Source organism: Biomphalaria glabrata, chromosome 10, assembly GCF_947242115.1.
Source record: "Biomphalaria glabrata chromosome 10, xgBioGlab47.1, whole genome shotgun sequence".
In the NCBI taxonomy this organism is placed as follows: domain Eukaryota; kingdom Metazoa; phylum Mollusca; class Gastropoda; family Planorbidae; genus Biomphalaria; species Biomphalaria glabrata.
Genome location: NC_074720.1, coordinates 25,303,573 through 25,324,223, shown reverse-complemented (window position 1 = coordinate 25,324,223; position 20,651 = coordinate 25,303,573). Strand labels below are relative to the sequence as shown.

General features: G+C 34.3%; 1 protein-coding gene across 2 annotated transcripts in view; it reads left to right on the top strand.

Moving 5' to 3' along the window:
* The first annotated feature begins 516 nt into the window (after positions 1-516).
* The window catches only part of LOC106070894 (putative ammonium transporter 1), a 114,456-nt gene continuing 94,321 nt past the window's right edge, over positions 517-20,651 (top strand). The window contains exons 1-4 of one of the 2 annotated variants that reach the window (XM_056044950.1): positions 517-777; positions 13,384-13,436; positions 17,729-17,918; positions 20,313-20,402. In XM_056044950.1, coding sequence (XP_055900925.1) covers positions 17,747-17,918; positions 20,313-20,402 — 262 coding nt within the window. In that variant the 5' untranslated portion in view covers positions 517-777; positions 13,384-13,436; positions 17,729-17,746. The remainder of the gene's footprint in view (positions 778-13,383; positions 13,437-17,728; positions 17,919-20,312; positions 20,403-20,651) is intronic. The other variant, XM_056044948.1, reaches the window with a different exon arrangement.

Genomic DNA, 20,651 nt, shown 5'->3' with positions numbered 1-20,651 from the left:
TTATTCTAAATTTAATGATTTTACTAAAAGTGTTACTCTAATCAAATGAAAATATTCGTTGGTTAGGAAGATTCCTAACCATTGATCCCTGGTAAAGCACTGCTTTATTTTGTGTCTGTTCTAGTTTCTTAATGTGTAAGTCATGACATGCGGTTCTGAATGGCCCCTGAGAAAGTTTGAGCACTATTCTGTGTAAGTAAATGAATGATTAAACTTATTTATAAAAACTTTACTGTAAACAAATCTATGTTTCTTTCTGTTTACCAGGGTTTTTTTTTAGTTAATCAAAGTAAAGAATGTACTGCTATATAAAACAAAACACGTAAAGAATGTATCTTGCTATATAAAATAATGTTGTTTCTTGTGGGTGTCTAAACGTTTTAAAATGAACACGTACATTGTTCTTTAACAAACCGACTATTCTTTTTCAAGTCCTTTTGTATCGAGTTAAGGTATCGAAATCGTCCACAGAAAGCCAAGTCAAAGTCATGTTAGTATAAAACTCTTTTCCTATTATTATACATACCTTTTACAGAACGCTGGGCAAAGCCAAATTTGACCTTTACTTACTGCACTTGATTCCTCGTAACGCTGACAACATTTGGCCTCTTGGGTCAACTGGCATGCAAGAGCTTCTAAAGACCAAAATTTTGTTCTCTGCCAAAGTTTTGTTCATTAGACTAAAAGATCACTTGAAACTTCATCACGCGACTGTGCGCTACAAGTTGAATTAGAATTGTATCTTAGTCTTTTTCTTCTGTGAAGTTGTCTTTAAAGGTACGTTAGTTCCATATTTACTTAATGTGTCAATAAATGCTATCTATCTATCTATCTATCTATCTATCTATCTATCTATCTATCTATCAAATATTATCTTTATATCTCAAACCTAAAAAAAATGTAGGTATAAATTTTATCTAGATCTATAGCCTAGTACAGTTGCAAACTAGAAAAGACTCTAATCTAGGCTAGTGCATTTGGAAACTAGAAAAGACTATCTGATCACGATGTCTTCTCAGAACTCTACAATAAATACAAATAAGAAATGGGATGTAATGGTTTTAAATTTATTGATACAACTTTTATTAATCTACTATCTATCAAATATGGCCGCCGGAAGCTATGGCGTTTTCCTTCTCTCTGATGATTGTTAAAACAGTGTAGATTGTATCTAGAACTGGAGACAATATAGATCTATCTAGTCAAGTCTAAGTCTAATAAAATACTTATTTTAAAAAGTCTAGTAGATTATTCTAGATAGGGCTAGACTCTAACCATTTATCATTACTTGATTTACTAGTATTTACTAGCTCTAGGACTAGATCTAGATGAGATCTAACTTCAAGATGTAGAACCAAACCAGTAATTCGGTCATTGGGCAGACTGGGCTCTATAGCTTTGGTCGGCAGCCAGTCTAGGAGACAGAAACTCCGATATAACACCTACGGCTATCTGTGGTTCACAGCCGTCTCGACTTCTGTGCTACTGTGAACTGCATTTAGTTTAAAAGAGTGGTCTGCGCGAGCCAATTATCACTTTAAAAATACTCTGGAGGCAATGCAGTAATTAGCCCACAAATGACTAGTCACAAACGAGTCGATAAAAGGATACCTCCTAAAGTCGCCTGCTGGTATGTCCGCACACTGCACTACACTGCAGAACAGCAACACAAGTGAATGCCCTCAACGAAAGTCTGCACTGGTTGCGTTAGAGTTGGCTCGGCTAGATGTAGACATAGCTGCCCTCAGTGAGGTACGCTTGGCGAGCCAGGGGTCGCTAACTGAAAGGGGTCTGGCTACACTCTATACTGGTCTGGAAGAGGCTCTGAGGAGCACAGGCAATCGGGGGTGGCTTTTATGGTAAAACAATCTCTTGCTAAGAAACTACTACTGTTGGTCACTCAGACCGACTGATGTCGCTTAGACTACCGTTAGATGGCTCTAGATACGGCACTATTATCAGTGCTTATGCTCCCACGCTCCAGGTAGAGCCTGAAACCAAAAAAAAGATTCTACGCTAACCTGAGGAGAGTCCTGTGCAAGGTGGACACTACTGACAAACTTATTATCATGGGTGATTTCAACGCTCGAGTGGGGAATGACTATAGCGCTTGACCAGGTGTCCTTGGCAGACATAGTATTGACAACTGCAACGATAAAGGCAGGCTTCTATTGGAACTCTGCTCTGAAGCAAAGTTTGAGATAACCAACACAATTTTCAACAAAAAAGCATTATAAGACCACCTGGATGCATCCACGCTCAAAGCACAGGCACCTGTAGGATTACATAATAGTGAGATAGTGTGATGTCAGGGATATGGTGCACACTAGAGTGATGCCGAGTGCCGACTGTTTCACGGACCACCGTTTTGTCCGGACGAAGCTGAACATCCCATCAAGATGGTAAAAAAAGATGTCCTGCCTAGGGCAAAGAAGCTAAATGTTGATAGGCTGGCTGACGTACGAGAGCACTTTATATTGCTACTCGAGGCTGATCTCCGGAAGCCCCAGGACGATGATTCAGAGAGTAACATGAGCCAGCTAAAAACGATACTTCAGGACGTAACAACTGAAGTCGTTGGATACTGCAGTAAACCCAATAGTTTGATGAGAATAATGCGCATATCAAGAACTGGTAAAGAATAAGCACAAATACTATCGCTCTGTTCTTGCGAACTCTAATGACAACGCAGCCAGATCTCTCTATGAAGCTTCCTGTCACACCCAGCAGACAAAGGTCAGGGAACTAAAAAATAATTGGTGGCTTGAGCTGTCCCTAAACATGCAGAGACATGCTGACAGTGACACACGCTCTTTCTATGAGTCGCTCCGATGTGCCTATGGCCCAACTTACCAGGCTACAGCGTCGCTAAGATCTTCCGATGGCTCTACCCTATTAACTAGATTCGTGAAACATTCAAATAAATAGTAAACACTGCACTCATCATTAATCTTCGGAATCAAGGCCATTGTCATTAAGTAGACTCTATATCTAGATCTACATTTCAGATCGAATCTAGTATAGAAATCTAGATTCTATCTTGAGACTAGATTGTCACTAGTCTAGATCTAGCTCTACCGGACTAAAGTTTATTAATTAGGATAGGCCTACACCTACTATCTAGTTTATTCTTTATAGAGTCTAGATCTAAAAAAATTCTAGATCAGAGCAGACTCAGTAGAACTATTATCTATACAATATTGAATATACTTCTACTTATAGATCTACTTTTCAACCCCAAGACCTAATATACTAATATAATAATAAAAAGGCTTGTAATCGAGTCCGAAGATTAATGCGGAATGCAATGTTTCCTGTGGATACGCAGCCTCATCTGTGACCTACATATTTGCCCCAATCAAGGCAAGCATAACCATTGTCTATAGTTGTCCACGATGGAGCTCAAACATTGGTGAAAGCGTTCAAGTAGTCTTAGTTGTTTTCTGTATACTATTCTTGTCTCAGATTCATATAGAAGGGTTGAGAGACACTTAATAGACACTTTTTTTTAAAGTCAGGAGGAGCGATCTATTTCGCCAAACTCTCGCCCTGAGGAGTCTAAAAGCGATACTGCCCTGGCTAGACGGTTATCAACTTTCTTAAAAGCGAGTTTTCATTCGATACTGTGCTTCCTAGATATGTGAAGTGGTCTACCTCGTTAAGGGGACGTCCACTTATGAGGATCTTTGGGGCTGAGTAAGTTTTATTGGGTCACTTCTGGAACATGACTTCTGTTTTCCCAAGGTTTATAGTTAAACAGAAAGAGGCGGCAGCATATGCGAATTCGTTGACCGCGATCTGGAGATCATGTTCATTGTGGGCTAGCAGGGCGCAATCATCGCATAGAAAAGCTCTAATATGACTATCTCTTTTGTTTTTGTGTGGGATAGTAGACGTCGAAGATTGAACACACTGCCGTCTGAACGAAACCTGATGTAGATGCCTACGTGTAATTGCCTCATTTGACCCAGCATTACGCCAAAGAAGATAGCGAATAGAGTAGGAGCAAGTACACAGCCCTGCTTCACGCCATTTTCTATTGGGAAATGATCAGACAGGTCACCATTGTGTCTAATCTGGCCTTTTTGACCCACATGAAACTGCTTAAGAATGGGTAGGAGCGTAGTTGGGCATCCGAGCCTTGCCAAAATCCTCCATCGACCGAGTTGAAAGTCTTGGTGAGGTCCACAAAGGCAGCGTATATATAGGTTTATATATTATACTAGACTTAAATCTAGTCTAAAATCAAGACTAACTGTAAGACTCTAGATCTAGACTGCCTAGAACACATTGAAAAATACTGTAAAGATAATTTTTTTTATTATTAAATGTAAAAAAACAACAAAGAAATGATAATCGATTTTCGTAGGGACAAGAAGGAAAATGATATTGTTTCTGTAGCTGGAGAGACTATTGAAATTGTGCAAACCTTTAAATACCTGGGTACTATCCTAGACAATAAACTAAATTTTACTGCAAATACTGATTATATCAGCAAAAAAAGGGCAGCAAAGATTACGATTACTAAGAAAACTGTCCTCGTTTAATGTTAGCGAAAAGGCCTTGGCTATGTTTTATCACGCTCACATATGCAATATTTTAAGTTTCAATATCACTGACTGGTATGGCAATCTGAGCATTAAAAATAAAAATAAACTTTATAGAATCCTAAATGCTGCTGGCAAAATCATTGGCAAAAAACAAACCCCATTTGGGCAGTTGTTTGAGACAAACATCTATAAAAAAGCTAACAAGATCCTCGAAATAAAGAATCACCCTTTGTGTCAGGATTTTGTGATTTTACCATCACAAAAGAGATACAAGACACCGATAGCAAAGACAAACAGACACAAACACTCTTTTGTTCCCCTGGCAATCAAATCATTAAATAAGAACAATCTGGTATAAACTTTGTTACATGTAAATTATGAGTGAGTCTGGTGTGAATGTACACTTTGGTTTCTTATAGTTATAATGTTTTTTGTTTGGTGTAATGCACAAATTGTAAGACAAATTTCCTTACGGATAATAAAGATTATTATTATTATTATTAAAGTTACAGTCTAGATAAATTCTGATTATTTTAGATTCTGCTTCTACTAAATGTAAAACCTAGATATATATTCTAGATGTAGATCTATGCTGATTCTATATTTACAATTCGAATTCAACTTAAATATTTATGATTATATAGATTAGGCTACATATTATAACTAGATTTTATAGATCTTTTACTATTATGACAATGCCATGGTATGTGTGAGATCAATTTTTCAAAACAACCATAATTAATGGACTTTATCTAAAACAAGTTCATTCATATATTCATATGCGATTTTTTTTATATTTATAAGCTTATTGTGAGCAGGTCAGGCAGGCGCTGAGTGGGAGACCTATTCCTACTGCTCAACATTAAATTGTATACAGTAGGCAGATGTTAGCGCTACTGGGTGGGCTCAATCTGTGACACCTCAGTCTACGACCAAGGGGCTAGAGTCGCCTAAGTAACCAGACATACTAACCTAAACTAAATGAAAGCACAAACGAAACTTTACTTCAAATTAAATATTAAAAATGAAACTTTATTTACATATACAAAAAAATAAATCAATAATAAAATATATATACACTAACCCCTATAAACAACCCTCTAAATCTACGCCACTACAAACACCAACAAACTAACCAAACCAACTATCTAACACAAACTGATCAAACCAACTATCTAACTAAATCACTACAACTATTACACTAGACCTAGATCTATACTAACACTAAAACAAGAACATCTTAGCCTTAGTACCTTACTATTAGCCTTCACTAAGAACAGAAACAGACTATAACTAAGCCACTAAGCCGATACTACAGAAACAAAATAACACTAGTCTAGATCTACAGCAACAGCTTAATGCAGCAATATTAAATACAGCCGTTATATTTAGCAGCATGTATTTCAGCAGCTATGTTCAGCAGCTAGATCTATATTCAGCAGTAATAATAGCCTGCAATACATAAATGCAAAACTATAATTACAAAATCATATATTCTATTAGATCACTAAGATCATCAACTGTCACACAGACAATGAAAGACTTTACTGACCGCTGGTCAACTGTACAGGATGTAGCCTGGATTTAACTATTTATACTACCCGCCCTAACCCATATAACAAAAAGCGAAAGTACAAATATTAATTCGGGCGCTAGCCTATAAAAAAATAGAATGCATAAAAATAGTTCTAACCTATATAAGTAGAAAAATAAAATTACATATAAAAATAGCTCTGGGAGCGCAAGCTCACATTATATTGGTAATATTTTTGACCATTGCCTCACAATGGCTGATAAGAGAAATCAGGTATAAAACTCAGGAGAAAATAGCCCCCTTAACTCACGAAAACATTAAGAAATTAAAACAGACACAACATAGACAGTGCGATTCATAACAAACGAATATTCACAATTGATTACTGTTACAGTGGTCTTCAACCTTTTCTGTCCTACTGCCCTCTTTTTGTATTTTTTCTTTCAAAAAATCTGCCAGCGTCCCCCTCTAAGAAAAACACTTATAAAGAAGCGCCAGAAGGCACATTTGAACAAAATGTTATTTATTTATTAATTTTTATGCTGTCAATAACACTTATCCCGCATGGGAGACGACCGCATCCCAAAGGCGATCTTAGAGTAGGATTGAGTTACAGAGGTGCCATTTCGCTCTCACTGGTATAGAGGAAAGTACCTGACAGCATTCTCTGGCAGCAGATGGCTTCTGAGAGAGACAGTTAAAGAGCTCTCACAAAAGCTGCGGAACAAACATTTGAGACTCAATGAAAAGCCATTATTGACGACAGGTGCAAAAGACAAGGAAAACTTAATAGACCGCCAGCGGACAACGGCTTTGTCTGCACGAAATTCGGGAAAATATGCAGTCGCAACTGGGTTTGCGTAGTTATGTGAAACACTGGACTTAGCCGCAATCTTCGGAATCGAAGGCAAAAAACAGCCAATATTATCATTATACAAAAATTATGTCAAATAATTTGCAGTGATTACACACAAAAATTAATCTCATGGTCATGAATTTTTTTCAAATCCTAAGAATAGTTCCCTTTTAAATGTTTGAATATTAGGGCCTACTGTTTTTAGGTTTCAATGTAAATTTAGTTTTACTTTTTTAATATAAACATTATTATTGCTGAATTCACTGCAAAAAGAAATTAAGCAAATGGGAACCTTGTGCCTCCTGCAGTCTGACAATATTAGAAATTTCAAGCTTTAAATTAGCCAAAGCAAGGCGAATGTCTCCTCTAGTCGCTACATCCAGTATATTCCTTGATGGAAAAGCTAAAACATAATTCCATTTATACCACAGTTTTGGAATTTACTGAAACATTTAAATGCAGCCACACCTCTGTTGTGCCTCCATGGTCGTAGCTAGGAATTTTCCATCATTTGGGGGGCGGGGAGGGGTTAAACTCTTTGAGGGCCTGTGCATTTTGCGTAATATTTTATTTTATTATTTACAATTTTTATAATTAGATTCAAATAAAAATTAAATTGCGGGCTAAAATTTAAAAATATGTTGCCTGTGTATCCTAACTCACAAGGTGAATAGTTGATAGATCTGTTCTTTATTCTATATTACTTATGAAGACACTGTAGCGTCAAACCATGGAACTATACTAAAGGAACGCGGACTTCGAGGTTTTCTTACAAAGTCGTATAAAAACAGGTTCTTTGCGCATGTTCTAGCGCATCCTGCAATGTCTACAGAATAAAATGATGGAGACAAGTATTTTACGCCTCGAACGCGCACGATGTACCCGTGTTGATTTGAACATGTTTTTTAGCTTTTTATAAACAGGTCGAAAAAAACTTTAACCATTTTCAGACAAGCTGTTATGGTAGATATAATTTATTAGAGTAAGAGATTATCACAAATGATATTATTTTTGATCATCCTACGCGTCAAATTCACTCGATGCTTCTGTTTTGAAGTTGACGTTCGTTAAGCAAAGTTCATATGTTAGGTATTTTCTACTAGATCTGGGTAATTTTTTATGCTCTACTTTTAACTTAAAAAAAACGAAATCCGTAGAGAATGTCATTCCTATCTCTCAATAGTTTAATTCATATTCGCATAAGAATAGTCAAAAGTAATTAATACAAAACCTAGTTCTAAATATAGGCCTAATGTAAACGAAGTTACTAAACGTGCAATAGACAGAAAGGAGCCCTTTTATTAAACAGTAAATTATTATAGATCTAAAATCTATATATAGTATTAAGAGATTTTTTAAAATCTAGATTATGAAAAAAAAAAAGTAAACCTATTAGGTCTATTGAAAGTAGACTTATTCGCAGACGGTATATTTAAATGCTTTTATATTTTTAGCAATGTTTATAAAAGTCAAGCTCAACTATCTATATCTTTACGATATTAGAAACGGACATTTGAATTCTAGACTATCTGTGGCATTTTACGTCTCGAGAGACGATCTTTTCCCTTTGCAACTTCTTGTGTGACTAAAGAGGCCAATCCTTGATACACAGCTGCGATCGCAGGTTGGGCATATATAATCACCAGGCGCCGTATCATTTTCACCCTTCTTTCTGCTTCTGTTGTGTATGACATCTGCAATCTGTGACCCTTCCTTTATGCTCTCTCCATGTGGATCTGTCCAGTGCCACCTCTTCCCAGTGGCAAGATAAGATAACCAATGAGGAAGTGCTACATAGAGCAGGATGCCAGGACATCCGCTCTGTTATCAGCAGCAGACGCCTTGGCTGGCTTGGCCACGTTCGTAGAATGCCAGTAGGTCGACTTCCACAAGACATTCTGTATGGCGATCTAATAGAAGGCAGGAGAGACGCTGGTGGCCCACTTTTACGTTATGCAGATGTATGCAAACGCGACATGAAGCTCTTCTAGACTATATTTTAAAAATAATTAAATGAAATCAACGTGTAAGTCTACCTAATTAATGTACCGATAGCTTTTTTGCAGACGATATTTATGAGCCTAGAATAGATCTAATAAGTGATGCTACTTAAAACCATGTTAATAAAGTAATATTAATCTGGGTATATTTAAAACTAGAAAATGAATCTAGGCATTTTCCTTTACGGAAATAGGTCTACAGTGTTTACAGACAAATAAAATGCCGTAATCTAAAGAAATACTAGATCTAGCTCTATATCTAGAAAATATAATCTATTTCTAGTTTAATTATATTGCTTGTCTACAAGTTTTTTTTAAATCTAAATCTATTATCATGTGAGCAGGTCAGGGTGGCGCTACTGAGTGAGGCCCTTTTTATTATTATATGCTGCTCAACATTTATTCAATATTTTTACAGTAGGCAGGTGATAGCTCTACTGGGTGGGCCCAATCTGTGCACCTCGGTCTGCGACCAAGGGGCTTAAGTCGCCTAAGCAACCAGACAGCACAATTAAACTAATCTAGCTAACTAAAAGAACAAACTAAACTAAATCTATAAAACAAAACTTATATACACTTTATTTACAACAAACTTACAAAGCAATAAAAATGTAGATGAATACGAAAATAAAAATAAACTTTACAGAAACAACTAAATAAACTTAGAAATAAACAACTGATCCACCTGACTATACCACTACCAACACTAATAAGAAACCCAAATGTCTAACTATCTTTACTAGATTACACCTAAAAATACCAACACTAAACACAACAGTACAGCAGACAGCTTAACTGTGGCAGTAATCTATACTAATAAAGGCAGTAGCTATTGCAGACAGTAAGCTACTAGCAACAGAACTACAGCAGTACCACAGCAGGCAGCTATGATGGCAGTACTATAGCAGTACTAAAGCAGTAATGGCAGTAAGGCAGGAATTATAGCAGGCTGTCCCAGCTGAAATTTACACTACAATTACTAACTACTAACTCACTACATGGTCACACAGACCAACGGTCAACACCGGAAAAAGAAAGAACTGACTGCATCCTTTCTATTTATAGAGCCAGGTCATGACTCACCTAAACTAACTCTAACATTAAAGAGCTGGCGGGAAAAATGCATGCACTCAGCACTAGCCTAGATAGTTTACACAAATTAACAACAGATAAAAATAGATTTAAAAAATAGATCTAGGAGCGCCAGCTCACAATCAGTTTGATTATTACTACGTTAATACGACAGTGTAGAATAGGCATCTAGATTGATTGTAAACACTGTAGAAATATTCGATAACGAAAATGCCTAAATCTATATGTTAGCTTGCGCTCCCAGAGCTAGTTTTATATGCAATTTGAGCTAGTTTTATATGTATTTTTGTTGTATAAGTTAGATCTATTTTTATATATTTTTATGTTTTCTATTTTTTATAGGCTAGTGCCAAATTTATTATTTGTACTTCCGCATATTTATATAGGTTAGTGCGGGATAGTATAAAAGGGATGTACTACATGCTGTCTTAAAACAGTTGAGTGTACATTTGACCAGTGGTCAGTACCATATCTGTCTGTGTGACAGCTGAAGATCTTTGTGGTCTGTCGTCTAATTATATTTTTATTCCTGTACCTGGGACGGCCTGTAAGTGTAGAAATATTTTATATTTTTTACTAGATCTATGTCACACTATGTGTAAGGTAGTTATTTTATTTTCTACGTGGACTATTTGTCATAATAGTTGGCAACATGCTGTATTGAAGATGACGGCGTCCATCAGTCCTAATAGAATATAATATAGTTTTGCATTTGTGTTTTGCAGGCTATTATTACTGCATTTAGCTGCTGTTTTAAACTGTTTTTAGCTGCTGAATATTGCTGCTTTTAGCTGCTGCAATTACTCTGTTGAAATAGCTGCTGCTTATAACTGCTATTGTAGATCTATTCTAATTCTAGGGAATCTAGTGTTATTTTGTTTCTGCTATTGATAGTTTTGTTATTGTTTCTGTAGATCTATTCTAGATCTAATTCTAGGGAATCTAGTGTTATCTTGTTTCTGCTATTGATAGTTTTGTTTATTGTTTCTGTAGATCTATTCTAGATCTAATTCTAGGGAAGCTAGTGCTACTTTGTTTCTGCTATTGTCATTGATAGTTTTGTTATTGTTTCTGTAGATCTATTCTAGATCGAATTCTAGGGAAGCTAGTGTTATTTGTTTTTTGTAGTGTAGATCTAGGTCTAGGGTAGTAGTTGTAGTGATTTAGTTAGATAGTTGATTTGGTTAGTTTGTTAGTGTTTGTAGTGGTGTAGATTTAGAGGGTTTTAGTTAGTTGATGAGTTCAGTAGTAGTGATTAGTCAAGTTAGTGTATATATTATATTTTATTATTGATTTATTTTTTTATGTAAATAAAGTTTCTTTTTGTTTTATTTATCGTAAACTAAAGTTTGTTATCTTGTTTTCATTTAGTCAAGTTAGTATAGTTAGTTGTCTGGTTACTTAGGTGACTCTAGCCTCCTGGTCACCATACCGAGGTGCACAGATTGAGCCCACCCTGTAGCGCAAACATCTGCATACTGTTGGTAAATTTTAATGTTGAGCAGCAGAGAATAGGTCCTCCCACTCGCGCCTGCCTGACCTGCTCACATATATTTAAGTTTTAAATATACCCATATTACCAGATTTTATACATTATTAATTCCAACTAGCTATTTTACCCGGCTTTTGAATTATTTTTCTGTTTTCTTATATTCGTGGCAAGTTTAATCGAGATTGGTACAGAACCTTTTTTTGTTTTATTTGTTATACATATTTTTTTTACCGAACTAGATTTAGAAAATACGTGGGCAAGGTGGAGTGTGTGCTTATGTACTTTTAAATATAATTAGTGAACATAATAGATTAAACATAAATAATGCTTACATTGCCTTACATTCAATTATATATATTTAAATGTAGGCTACACTTAATGAGACGAACCTAGCTCTAGATCTTATGCCTTTGTAGTTTTCAGTCACCGTTTAAATGTATTTTCTACCATTTTTTAAACTAGAAAAGTAAACATACACATAATCATACGCTAAACTTATATGCCTACAAGGATACATGTAGGATGTAATTATCTTGTTAAGAAGGAAGATATTTAATTTATAAGCACTTCTCCTTTTGTTTTTGGTTAGAAAAATAGCAGGATATTGCACTGTCAACAAAAAAAAAATTACAGTAGTAGCAAGACATGCCTACCATCAAGATTGAGGCTGAGGAGAGCACATGTTGAAAATGAGATATTTGAAAGGGTCTTCAAGAGAGACTTTAAGGCGTACGTGTTTCCGCTATTAACCATATTAACTTCAAATACTACTTTTAAATTATTGCTATTCCGCTATATGTATATATCATGAATTAGAAACAAATGGGGGAAAATGTAATATATATATATATATTTTGTAATATAAGTATAATAATTATGTCCCATAAATGCTTAAATCTAAATGATGAATTTTCAGTTTGACTGCCGTAATTAGGCCTAATAGTTTAAAAATAAATCCATTTACATATACATCTATATCTAGATCTAACGTAGTTATTAAAGGCTATATCTAGAATCTAGATCTACACTACAAATTACAGAATTAGATCTAGAATACCAATCCAGAAGTATAATAATTTAAAATATCTTTTAGGTGTAAAATCTAAGCTTTAGCCTCTTAGTAGGCCTCAATATTCTAATTCAAATAGATTTTAGACCTTATTAACTGTCTTAACTTAGCCTGTAGTACTACAAGATCTACTACTCTAGCTATAGAATAAATATCTACGTCTATATATAGATTATCTATCGGAGAGATAGAGTTTGTTTGTTTGTTGATTTGAGGCACATCGGCACAATTTAGGCCATGTCGTGGGAGAGATAGAGAGAGAGAAAGAAAAAAGGAGACACTTTATGACTCTAGATCCACTCTAGATTATTTTCTAAATATAATCTAGATCTAGATTCAACCTAAATTTACTAGTTACTGGATCTCGTGTAGATTTAGATGTAAATCTGATCTAGAATAGATTTAAATGTATAAATAGATCTAGAAAATATTTGTGAAGAATACAACTTGAATCTAGATCTAGATCTAGAAGATCAAATAGGTAGTAAATCTGGATCTACATTGAAGACAAAGCTTTCAAATAAGTCTGTACTAGAATTTAGACATAGTCTATAATACTTGTCCTTATTAAATTCTATTCTTTTCTTTAGAAATCAATATGTTAGAGACATATCGGAAAAATGTTTTGGCATGATTATAAATGACCCTTGTCATTGAATAAACGAAGCATTAGCGCTTAGCTTAACCAAAATGTAGGCCATAATAAGACGAAATGTAAACGATAAATGAATTCTGTATTTAATATTTTCTTTTTATATTAATAAAAAATAATGACGATTTATTTTGTCAGAATTCGGACTTTGCGGAACAAAATAAAAGTGCCAATGAGAAACGGCGTTACATGTGAGTTTTAATTTTTTTATGTTTTAGCGGGACGGTTCCGCTTAATGCGGAACGGTAGGCTCATCTGTAATTAGCACATAAAAATGCACCAGATCAAGTAGAAAAAACCCAACGTTGGAATCCCTGAAAACATAATTTTGTGTGTGATGATCAAGAATAAAATTATTTTTTCATGATCTCTTATTCTAAAAAATTATACAGCTTGTCTGAAAATGGATAAAGTTTTTAAGAATCTGTTTATAAAGAGCTAAAAAAACATTTTCTAATCAACATGGTTCGAGGCGTAAAATCCTTCTTTGTCTCTGTATTTTTTTTAAATACAGTGCAGGTTGCGCAGACTGGATGCGCAAAGACCTGTTTTGAAGTCAGCGTTCCTTTAATATAGTTCCATGGTCAAACCACTGATGGTTCCCTATATGTTGTCGTAAATTACATAACTAGACAATTTTGAAATAATATTTCATCACTAACAAAAGCAAGTATTTTTGTGTCACAGATATGTTTTGAAAAATATTAATTTTAGTTTTAATCAATTTTAATTAATTTTCAAACAACATCATAAGACTTTTTTTTTTTTAAAAAAGCTAAGCATTTTTCTAAGAGGCCACTAAAACACATCCTGCTTTGCCGTTTTTTTGTTTTTAATATAGTTTGAATAGCAGATTTTTATAATGTGCTTTGTTGCTTTGTTATGCGTTTCGTTTCTTTGGTTTAAAACTAGAATTATAAATTGGGCCGGAAGTACCTTTTTCGTTATATATCTTTTGCATTTTTCAGTTCTCTTTATAAACTAAACTGACATTATTATGCTATAATTTTAAGTGTGCCTGATAGAGAAGAAATCTTGCACAAAAATACGGGTAGTTGGGATAAAACCCGATAGAGGCTATAGAAAGAAAAAACCTGAAACTACACATTTACACTACTTTATTTGACGAGTCTTTTACCCAAGATCTGTGTATTTTTTTAGGACTAGCTTACTTCAAGTTCCGATACATAATTTCAGAAACAAAAATAATTGTAGAAATACATTTTTTTGTGATTTTAAAACTTTTAATGATTTTCAAGGTGTTTTTAAAAAGGTGTTACTATAATAAATTGTGTATATTCGTTTGTTATGAATCTCACTGTCTATTTTGTGTCTGTTTAAATTTCTTAATGTTTTCGTGAGTTAAGGGGTCGTGTTTTCTCCTGATGTTTATACCTGATTTCTCTTATCAGCCGTTGTGAGACATTGGTCCAAAATAATGCCAAGCTTATAAATATTTTTAAAAGTCGCATGTGAATATATGAATGAACTTGTTTTAGGTGAAGTCCATTAATTATAGTTGCTTTGAAAAATTGATCTCACACATGCCATGGACCTTGTCATAATATTCATAGATCTATACAATCTAGTTATGATCTGTAATCAATATAATTATAAATATTCAAGTTGAATTCGAATTGTAACTATAGAATCAGTATAGATCTTCTTCATGAATATTCTTAAATTATTTTTGGATATTGCTATATGTTCGTGAAGCCGACTTGGTTTCATAATCTCATCTGAAAATGTCGTCATTCAAAGTAAAACATTGGAATACTTTTTATCTAGTGGCCATTCACTAAAAGTGAACAAAATAAAAGAATTTACATACAAGCTCGTTTTCGTAACAACACTTTGTCAATGTTTTTTTTTAAAGGTTAAATTATTATAATTGAATGTTAGCTTTAACGGGTTTTTTTTTATTAACATTTACATATCAATATATAAACAAATCTAAATAAAATAATCTATAAACTAAAAGGCGTATTATCTAGTTTGTTTATCAAATCATAAACGTTTATGCGAGCAAGATCGAAGGACAAAAGTTACCCTTTTGTTACAGCTACATAGTAAGAATTTAAAAATAGAAAATGGGATTCCAGAACTAAATTTCTAACGTTCTGTTCTTAAATTAGAAGCAAACTAACTATAATTTGTTTATATTTAGTTTTCCAGCTTTAATTTTGAAGAATTTTTTAATGTGTTTTGTTTCAGTGCACCTTTAGTTTCTTCTTTCCCCCTTTATGCCCAGCGCCTCCTTACCGCCCCATATTGAGTCCAGCGCCCCCTATCGCCCCTTTAGCTCCCAGCGCCCCCCCCCCCCAATTTCACGAAAACGCCCCCCCCCATGGGGCGCTAGTACCCCAGTTGAAGACCTTTGATATAGATTAACTGATGTAATCCTATACTCTTAAGCGAGAAATTCTTGTACGTATATATGTGTATCATGGGCGTAGCCATTGGGGGGAGGGTTCAAACCCCTCCCGAAATACCAGGAGTTTTTGCAGTTAAATCCCTCTCTTCTAAAAAAAAAAAGCAAACGACAATCCCCAAATTGCAAGAGCACAGTTAAGGAAGATTTTGATTTTAAAACCCCCTATTCAATATAAAAAAGCAAATTACACTCAAAATTCTATGAGCGTAGCCAAAGAGTTTGGAGTTTAACCTCCCCCCATCTTCAGTAGGGTTTGAAGCTAAAAAATACCTCTTCAATATAAAAAAAAAAAGCAAACTACGCACTAAAAATGTTATGAGCGTAGGTAAATGGGTTTTGACTCAGTTTTGAGTTTAAACCCTTTCAGCGGGGTTTGAAGGTAAAAAATACCTCTTTAATATTAAAAACAAAGCAAATTATACACTCAAAATTCTATGAGTGTAGTCAAAGGAGTTTTGAGTTTAAACTCCCCTCCAGTGGAGTTTGAAGCTAAAAAAATAACTCTTCAATATAAAAAAAAGCAAATTATACACTCAAAATGCTATGAGAGTAGCCAAAAGGGATTTTGAGTTTAAACCCTGTTTTAGCGTGGTTTGATGCTAAAAAAATAAAATACCTCTTTAATGTAAAAAAAGCAAATTACACACTAAAATTATTTGAGCGTAGCCAAGCCAATTGGGGGTTTTGAGTTTAAACCACTTTCCTACAGATGGCTTTTCTTAAAAGTTTAAAACCCGTCTAGATGGTTTTGAGTTTAAAATCCCCTACAGTGAGTTTTAAGGTTGAAAACCTCCATCTACAATATTATTCTAAAGCAAACTACAGTCACTAAATTCTATGACCGTAACTAAATGGGGATTTGAATTAATTTTAGTTTAAAATCCACAACAGATGATTTTGACGATAAAACTTTCCTTTTCGATACAAAATCTAAAGCAAACTACTGTCACCTAATTCCAAGAGCGTATTCAAGAGAGGTTACACATTTCTACTAGAGGCGGGGCTCCATTAATAAAGTGCATTGAATAGTCATCTGCCAAAATTGAAAAACACTAAATGTGGCTCAACAAAGATGGCTAAGACAGATTTTAGAAGTCATTTATTGAGATCGTGTTTAAATCAAGGAAATCCTATGCCGAACTGGGAGTCGACAGAGCGTCGCATGAGGTTTGCGCGACATGTTTTCCGACAAAATGAAATACTCATACTAAGGGTTGCGATGACATCCTAATACAACTTGGCGCCAGTAAGGCAGTAAGAATAACATTTTAGGTTTTTGAAATAAACCTTTTTAATAGCAGGAAAATTTACTGTTTATACCTCAGAATAATCATTTTGTTGGCTTTCAATACCAGAAATAGTGCTTGGCGGCGGGGCCGCGCTAGGGGAGCTCCAATCGCTCCCCCAGACCCCCTTGCTGTCAATGGCGGGGAGTCTACAATTTTTCCACTAACTCCAGGAAAAAACATTCTAGGGCATAATAAAAGTCTTCCGAAAAAAATGAAGTGTCAGAATGTAATAAAGATCATGTACACACACACACATACATACTATTTTTTCTTATCGCGGGGAAGGGGGGGGGAGAGGAAAAAAAAATCCCCCCCCCCCCGAAAAAAATCCTGGCTACGCCTATGATGATATATATATATATAAATTTTATTTCGAAAGCGGCTCTAACACGAACAACTTTCAATGAATCAAAAGACCTAATTAAACATTTGCGCACCTCAATTAACGTGTAGACAATGAATAAAACTCGCCAAACACAAGAACCAAATCTACCACTGCACATTTTATGTCATTTTTTTCTTCCATAGTTCCATAATAAATGTTTGTAAGAGTGCATTAATAAAATACAAAATAAAAAGTTTTGAATATTTATGAATTGCATGTAATAATTGAATAACTTTTTTATAGTGCAACTTTCATGGCTATAGCATTAACAGAGCAAAACGGTCTATGGTGGGAAGTGGTACCTGGAAGCAGGCTTCCTTATATATATATATATGCCACATAAAATTAACACATTCTCTTCACTATGTTTTTCAGCAAAATCTAGTCACCGAAATGTCTTTAGGAAATGATTCTTTCAACCGCAGCCTCCTCCACTTTGTCGAAGCTGATGATTCCACATCCAGCAGTTTATACAATGCTTCTTTCTGCCCAGATTGTGAGACATCAGCGCCCAGTCACTTCCTGGACCAGATGTACCTACTTACGTTCGGAATAATGATAGTGTGTAAGTTCTTCCAGTATTACTTTACAGCGTTCGTTTTATGTATTGTCCTATTCATTTACAGTTTCTCACAGGTATCCCACAAGTTGAATGTTATATTCATAAAAAAAAAAAGACATTATAATAATAACAATAATACGTGTCTTCGAGTCATTAAAGACTAGGCTACTACATCTATTATAATAATAGTTTCTAGACTCTAGATCTAGATCTAAATATATATACAAGTAAATGTTTTGATTAAAAAAATGGATTTAGGTCGATTAGCTATTTTAATAGCTCTATACATAATATTTTTAAATTCATGTATTCACTTTACTTATAACATTATTTTTAGTTTTATTGTTTTTAATGCACTATAACAGTGACTATTTCAGTGATAGGCCTTACGCAAATTAAGACCCACGAGACGCGGGTAATATCTGGCTAGTATATATATATATATATATATATATATAGTATATTTATTTATTTATTGTTGAATAAATACGTTAGCATCAAATTAGATTCAAAGGGTTATTTTTTAAGAGGACATTTCAATGAGTAAAGTAACGTCGTTCTATTTGGTAGCATGATCTAGGTATGATATTCATAGATCCTTCTTAGCCATCACTTCTGACTTTTGTTTAAACTCTTTTCAATCTTCCACGTCTCAAGCTATTGGGACAATGATTGTATTGAGGAGATGGATCTTAGTCTCCATGCTACTTGATAAGTTTATTCTGATAAGCCGCACTTTAGAAACACAGCTCCTGCTTTCCCTGTCCGAAATAGAATATAGTGATATGCATCTCCATCGTTTAGGAGAACGCTGATCAAAATGGTTAACTTTTCTATTTGTTCAAGATCTGTATGACCAATGTTGACGAGGGTACTGGGTGACCTAGCTTTGTGTTCATCTCTGTCGAGGCTCTCTGTTATGTCTTGATTTACATTTAATTATATTCCCAAGTTATGCTATGTCGTCTGCAAAATCCAGGTCCGTTAGTCGGTTTTCGTTTACGCAATTGTATACCGAATTCAGCCCGATTGATGTTTTGTTTTTCATGATATAGTCAATGGCTAGCAGCAAGAGAAATGGGGAGACACCATACACTCTTGTCTCACATAAATACATACATACATACATACATACATACATACATACATACATACATACATACATACATACATACATACATACATACATACATACATACATACATACATAAATGCGCCTTAATTTATGCTTTATATTATAGATATTAGATACACTCAAAGGCTAAAAGAACTTGTGCGCAATGTTAAGTATCTGTCATTAACTCTCTCGTGCTTAAAAAGACATTTTAATCTAACTAGGCCGTGTGACGTTACTGGTTTTATTCTCCTTTGGCGTCATACAGAATGAATTCTTTAAATGAAATGCTATTAGAACTTTTTGCGCCAATGTCTAATAACTCTCGTCTAATTCATCTCATGTTTAAAAATACATGTTTTAGTCTGACAAAGCCGTGTGAGGTAGTGGAAACTCTTTTCCTTTGAGGCCCTATGGAATGATTTTATTAAATGAAAAGCTATAAGAAAAGCTAAAAGAAATCGTGCGCCTATCTTTATTGACCCTCGTCAACTCTCTCTTGTTGAAAAATGCATTTTTAGTCTAACTAGGTCGTATGGACAACGTCTTAGTCTGCAAGAGATGCGGAAAAATAAGTTCGTCGTAACTGGAATTGCGTAGTCTTGTGAAAGACTACACTGATCCTTAATCATCAGAATCGAAGACATTGACATTATTATTATTATTATTAGGCCGTATGATGTAGTGGATTTATTTCATTTGACGTCATTCGGAATGATATCTTTAAATGAAATGCTATAAGAACACATACAGAAATATTTATTATCCGACATCAACTCTCTTGTATTAAAAATGACATTTTTTTAGTCTAAAACGTGTGACATAGTGGATTTTTTTTCCTTTAACGTCATACGGAATATTTCTTATGTATCGTCAGTGGAGGGCGCCTCTTTGTAATCTTGTTTTATTTATATTTTAAATCAACAAGTTATATGTCAGTGAATCGGCATTCTGAATCTTCATTTTATCTTTATATTTTTCGTCACATTTCTATTCATGACTAGATTACATTTGGGAGACAGGATTGAAGTACACATACGTTTAACAACGTATGGTTTCAGTTTATATGTATAGAATTATAGATGATAAATATTACTATATGTGTCTTGTTTTGGTCCATTATATAGAGTCGTGATCAAGATATAGACTTTAGATTATAATTGTAAATTTAAAACATCTATAACTATTATAATTCTTTACTAAAGCACATTTTACATATCTTGATCTAATCCTTGATATAATTATTTTAATGAAGTTGTATGAAATTATATAATTATTTTCAGTCATGGACCTGGGATTCGGACTCGTAGAAGCTGGCAGTGTTAGAAGCAAAAATACAACCCACATACTTATCAAAAATATTCTGGACACGTGTAAGTTTTGTTTTAATGTTTAGCAACCATTTAGATTTAGAGAGTTTTGACATCTATAATATAGATTACTCAGACTGTTTTGTATTTTAATTGTTATACGCTATCAAAGTTTACGATTTATAAATATGACTTTGTGAATAAAGAACATGTAAAAATATTTTACAAACAGACATTTAGATCCTAGTATCATTAAGATCACTAAGAAAAAAATATTTCGTATATTCCATCTCAAAGCTGAATTGCAGTGTC